Here is a 6,721-nt window from a genome sequence, read left to right as displayed (position 1 = left end):
CTCTTTTTTGGTAAAATAAAAAAATAAAAAATCCTTACTAGAAAATTGGTTTACTCAATATATTCTAAAAAATTACACCACTCATAATAATAGAATCATCAATACATGCATCCTTCACTTCAAAAGACACATCCTTAGTATTATTTAGGCTATAACATCCACACACATCCTTCACATCACCTTAGGGGCAGATGCAAGGAGAGGGTAGGCTTGGGCCCCTCCCTCTTTCGTTCACTATTTAAAAACAATCATCATACACTAATATATGATCATGCCAATAATAGAAATTCGTGTAGTACATATGTCGTGATATTGTCACAAATTTTGTCAAAATAAAACAGTGATACGTGCGCGCGCGCACACACACACACATAGAGGATGTATGAGAGGAGAAGTTAATGTGAGAGTTGAGAGAAATCATAATAACCATCAGATCCACATCAATGGTTGGCATTTAATTAGTCACTACAAATTTTGTCGCACTCTATCCCTTAATCTTCATCTCTCTCAATGGCATTTTCTCCACACATTCACGTTCCAGTTTATTTTCTTTATTTTTTTTCTATATGCCTCCTACATGCTTATCATTTTCTCCTCTCGTCCTCTCTCTCTCTCTCTCTCTCTCTCTCTCTCTCTCTCTCTCTCTCTCTCTCTCTCTCAAACATGATTACGCATGTCTACTTCTTGGTTCTTCCTTGCAATTTCTCTCAACAAGCTAGGATACCTGCAAACATAATAACAGTTATCTTACAAAATAATTATAAAACTTTTGATTAATTAAAGACCCCTTATTTCTTCAACTCTAGAACATGTTGAATCTTGTTATGTTCTTCTGGGTTTTAATTTTGTTATATTTTTTCTAGGTTTTTTTAGGTTAAATCTATTTCCACATTTTTTTCACAAGCTTAATCTCATTTTATTCTTCTGGGTTTTTTGGGTTAGTTTTGTTTGCTTAATATTGTTGGCATTCAACAATTTTGGTTAGTAAAACAAAGTATGAAAATGAGTAAATCATCAAATTCGTCCTTGAATTTGCACGGACCAGTCAAAAATTGACAAAAATTGTTTGCTTTTAAATTGACTATATAAAAGCTTCGTTAAAGGAGGATGGATTGTTTTCCATGGAGTTTTGGAGAGGTAAGGAAATAGATTTTGAAAGAGGACATGGAAAGAGATGAAGAGGCAGAGAAAGAGAAAGAGAGGGGAACACATGACTTTTTAATCGGGGATTTTTAATCTCATCCGTACATTTTGATCCAAAGGTTGCGATTGAAACCTCCCATCACTCACAATAACTACTCCTCTCTCTCTCTCTCTCTCTCTCTCTCTCTCTCTGTGTGTGTGTGTCTATATATATATATATATATATATATATATATATATATATATATATATATATATATAGACACACACACACATACATACACACATATATAAAGAAGACACCCCTATCAGCTTTTTTGGGCTGGATTTTTTCGTTTCAAAAATACTCTCAATTTTCAACACATGTAAAAAATAAATAAGAATAAATTTAAATATTAAAAAAAAATATAACAAACACATGCATAATATATGCAAGGTCCGGGGTTCAAACTCAACCTCGGTCACCACCAAAAAAAAATATATGTCTGATTTTTTTTCTTTTATCATTTAAAAAATGTAACAACCTAGATGAATATATTTATACATACATTTTCATTATCCCAATTATACCCTTAAACAACTTTTTATATAATAAAGATTAATGTTGGTGTCGCTAAAAAAAAGTATCTAGCTTATTTTTTTTTCTTATATTTTTTGAGTCATTGAAATAGATAATCATGGTTAGTTTGGTTTGTTATAACTTAAAAGCAACAAACATTTTTAGCTTTAATCTAAATCAAAATTTCATAAAAAAACACCGTTCACAATTTTCAAACTTTAGCACGATAAAAAGAGAGGAAAGACGGGCACGGGAGTGTCCGTCTTTTCGCTAGTATATATAATGTGTGTGTGTTTTGGATAAACTATATTCACATCATATTTTTTATTTCATGAAAATATCTAAAAAATATTTAATTTATATATAGTGGCAACATAGAACTACTTTACACATGAATCAAATAAAATATACCATGTAGATATTTTATGAAATTGACTAAAAAAAATTGGCACTAGGGTGTTATTTAACTGGATACATGTGTAAAAAAGATTTACACCGTCATTACATATAAATTAATCTTTTAAAATAATTAGCTAACTTAAAAATATAATTAATTAAGAAAGTTGATAGAAATATTAAATTTGTTGATAATTGAGTTATTTTTACAAGTTTATCATTCAAGAGATATAATTTGTTTATTTTTTGAGGGGAGAGAGTTTTTTTTAGACAAAATGAGAGGAGAGGGTTGGTTTATGTTCCCATCATATATGTATGTTTTCCAGCCCCTAATTGAGTTTAGAAATAAGTCAGTAAAGAAATAGTTAATATAGTTAAGAATTTAAATGGGTGTTATGATAATTTCACAGCCCCTGATTTAATAGTTTTCTTTAGATCCATCCCATATAAACAAACAATCCAAGAAAATGAACCCTCAACATTGCATCTTCATTTCCACTAGACCCACATCAACAAATAAAACTATCCTCATACATAAAGTGTATAAACTAGTATAACTATTATAATGTAACTAGCAGGAATGTAAGACGAGATGGCCATGGCATGAGAAATTTTCCCAGCAGCATCTACAACATCTTGTCCTTGATTTGCGATATCTCCAACATCTTTTGCAGCTTCACCAATCTTATCTGCACCTTCATTAACAACATTGAAGACCCCTTGCATGCTTCTACGAGTGGAAGGCAATGTTAGGTGAACATGGGTTGGAGAGTAAGTGGTGGGAAGATTGTTAACCTCTTCAAAAAGCGCCATGGTAGGCTTAACCTCTTCAGAAAGTGCCATGGTAGGAAGAGTATCAACTAGGAGCATGAGCAACGCTAAGGTCATGACTTTGGACATTTTTGTATGCAAGAGAAAGTAATAATAAGCTTTATTGTAGAAGAAAAATGGTTTTAATTAATGTATGATTCTCGCTTTATATATAGATGAAAAATGACTGCCAACCAGGATTGTCTGGTGTCAAAGTTTGTTAGGAGATTAACTCACGCCTATAAAATTAGAGGTCAACTTAGTTTTTATTAGCAAGTTAATAGTTTTGATTTGAGTAGATTTGCCATTAATAGTTTTATTACAGAGTTAATTTTGACCACACCCTCTGTAATTTCTTCTCAAACAATTTTCCCAAAGAGAATACTTTTACATTTCTAATATGGTATTAGAACATATTCTGGTTTTCCTGAATTTTTTTTATTCTCTCGTCGTTGACCCTGAAGCCTCGATGACATGGATGATTCTTCTGCTGAATATGATGTGAAATCATCACTGATTCTGACTTCTCCACTTCGAAACCAACCTGTCAATGATTTTACTCAATCTCCATGTTATCTTCATCCTGCTGAAATATAGGCTAAGTTTTGGTTTCACCTTAATTAAAATAACACAAATTACCATTCATGGAGCCGCAATATGAAATGTTCCTCATATCAAAGAACAAGATCAAGTTCATAAATGACAATTTACTTGCACCAAAGGAAGACGACCCCATATTTAATTATCTAGAGTGTTGTAGTAGCATGGTTTTGTCATGGATTACTCGCACACTTTCTCCACAGAGTGTCGTGTACATTGACAATGCTAAAGTTTTGTGGGACAAATTGTGTCACCAATTCACCAAATTTACTCATTTCAAACTTTTTTGATCTCCTTCAAGAAATTCACTCCATGAAACAAGGAGAATAATATGTTAGTGAGTTTTTCACCGACACAAAAATTGTTTGTGAAAATCTAGAGGATTTACGTTCAATCCTTATATGTTCTTGCAATGTTAGATGCAATTGTGATGCCTGTAGAATTATGCACAACCAATGCGAGATTGAGTATGGCATCCGTTTTCTGAAAGGGTTATATGATGATTATAGCATAGCTAGATCTCAAATCTTGCTCATGAAACCTTTGCCTTCAATTTGTGAGATTTTCTCCCTTATTATTAAGCAAAAAGATCATTTGGCTAGTACTTCATCCTCTCAGCCTACAATCTTGTATAATGTAAAAGAAAGACCTACATAAGGTAGATACATTTTTTACCCGTGAGGTCGTGGCAGATCTCATGCAGGAGGTCGTGGTCATAAAAAATAATGCACTTTCTATTCTAGACTTGGTCACATTATTAAGCATTGTTAATTCAAGCACGACATTCCTCCTGGTTATAAACCACGATATCAGTCCAACACCAAAAGTCCTAGTGAATGACCCATACTATATTTTTGTGTTTTCTTATTTGCATGAATTTAATCTATACACTTAAACAATTAATTAATGGAGAATTATTTTTTGTTTTGTTATCACCAAAACATCAATATTTTTTTTTTAACCATTCCAATTCTTGCAATGTTGTGATACATGTATTGCAAAAGTGATTCATGTATAGAAATATTGTTTGGGTATTGTTGATTAAAATTTCTTTTGAATGTTAATTATCAAAATACCCCCTTCCATCTTGTACACAAGAATTTTTATTAAATTTGCTCTAATGATGTCATTGAAAATGGTAAATATAACTTGTTGAGTTTGGAATCATTTGACCTAAACAATTCCCTCTCTCTTCCCCTTCTTTCTTGTGAGCCGTCACAAAAACCCTGGTTTTCTTCTCCTTCATCCACCAAAGAGGGGTGATTTATCGTCAATTTTTGACCCAAAATCACCCCTGTAACTCGTTTTATATTTCCCTTTTACTGAAATAAGTGATTTTCACATCTTCTTTGTTTTTTCTTTCGTGATTTTGTCGTCTTAGTGCGACATTGTTTTTTTCGTCGTCTTTGTGCGACCTTGTTTGTCTTTCTTGTTTCGTTCAGGTATTTGTTCGATTCAGATTGTCAGGTCAGCTTTGATCCAGTGCAGATCAAATCAATGACTTTGGAGTCCTCGTCGTTGCAGATTCGGATACATGGGTATTCTGGAGACTTAAATATAGTCATATGTGTAGGCGTTAGTACTTTTCCGTTTTATGCTATTAATATGGATGTTGTGAGTTTGTTCACAGATTCATCCTTTTTGTTTTTAGTGAATTTTCATTGTATCGATGCACTCTTTCAATTTGGATGAATGAATATCATTTATTTTTGTCAAAAAAAAAACTTGTTGAGTTTGTTACAATTTAAAAGTCATAAATACCTATAATTAGAATTTTAATAAAAATCAAAGTTTTACATGAAATATTATTCATAATTTACACGCGTTAACGCAATTAAAAAAAAAAGAAAAAAAATATATAGAAATAAGGACTCTTTCTTTAAATAGAAACAAAAAAACAAAATTATAGTTTTAATTTGACAAAATTACACCATTAATCCCTTAATTTATTTTAGGTAACACTTTCGACCTTTATTTTTTTTGTCACTATTTAGTCCTTTATGTTATAAAATAACAACATAGTTATCATTTTTTATTAATAAAAATAATCAAAAACTCCAAAAAAAAATCATCAAACTCATAGACAAAGGCAAATCTTCATCCTACAAGCCTAGAAAATCAAATTTCTTTGAAAAAATCTCATAAAAAATGTTAAGATATTATCATTTTATAATATAAAGGACTAATTCGTGACAAAAAAGATAAAGGACGAAAGTGTTAACTAAAATAAAATTAAAGGACTAATGGTGTAATTTTGGCTTTTAATTTTCATTTGTGAGCGCAATGAAAAGTATAGAGGGAGAAAGCATCTCATCCACAGGCCACAGCGTCTTCATCGTTTTATCCAGCTCATCGATCCGCGTCATATTTGAGTCAAAACACGATCCTGATCGTCTATCCCTCTATCCATGTAACGGATTAAAAGAATTCCACGTCATCGATCCGCATCGAACCTCACCAGCCAATAGAAACGTGAGAACCTTCTGATATATTAATCCCACCGCATCGTCCCAAATTCATTCATCAAATTCTCAATTCAAACCTTCTTCGCATTCAAATTTCTTTCTCTCAAAATCTTCTCAGAATCTCAGTTCGAAATGGACGCAAGCACTAAGACAACAAAGAAGGGAGCCGGTGGAAGGAAAGGAGGAGGACCAAGGAAGAAGTCGGTGACAAGATCAATCAGAGCCGGTCTTCAATTTCCAGTTGGAAGAATCGGTCGATACTTGAAGAAAGGAAGATACGCTCAGCGTGTTGGAACAGGTGCACCAGTATACCTAGCAGCAGTTCTTGAATATCTTGCTGCTGAAGTTCTTGAGTTGGCTGGAAATGCAGCACGTGATAACAAGAAGAATAGAATAATTCCAAGGCATGTGTTGTTGGCTGTTAGGAACGATGAAGAGCTTGGTAAATTACTTGCTGGTGTCACAATTGCTCATGGTGGTGTTCTTCCTAATATTAACCCAATCCTTTTGCCTAAGAAGAATGAAAAAGCTGCTCCAGCTAACAAAGAGCCAAAGAAGGCTGGAAAATCTCCAAAGAAGGCTTAGATCTGTTTTTCAATCTTTAGATGATTTTGTTCATATCTAAGATTAGGTTTATTAAATGATAGAAATCTGTTTTAATGCTTTGATATGATGTAGTTCCATGTTATGCAATTCTCCTATAGGAGTTTTATCATCAATGAAAATTATTGAATTTCAATTTTATAAA

The 6,721-nt window shown here is 32.5% G+C and overlaps 1 protein-coding gene across 1 annotated transcript; it reads left to right on the top strand.

The window, feature by feature from the left end:
* The first annotated feature begins 6,014 nt into the window (after window positions 1-6,014).
* Window positions 6,015-6,721, top strand: LOC146930592 (putative histone H2A.3). Its single transcript, XM_085702078.1, has one exon. It carries the CDS (start codon window positions 6,106-6,108, stop codon window positions 6,556-6,558), a length of 453 nt encoding a protein of 150 aa, XP_085558204.1. The 5' UTR covers window positions 6,015-6,105; the 3' UTR covers window positions 6,559-6,721.

Source organism: Medicago sativa, chromosome 4, assembly GCF_051527215.1.
Source record: "Medicago sativa cultivar Bolivia chromosome 4, Bolivia_mono, whole genome shotgun sequence".
Classification (NCBI taxonomy): domain Eukaryota; kingdom Viridiplantae; phylum Streptophyta; class Magnoliopsida; order Fabales; family Fabaceae; genus Medicago; species Medicago sativa.
The sequence above is the reverse complement of the archived record's forward strand: the minus strand, read 5'-3'. Positions and strand labels throughout refer to the sequence as shown.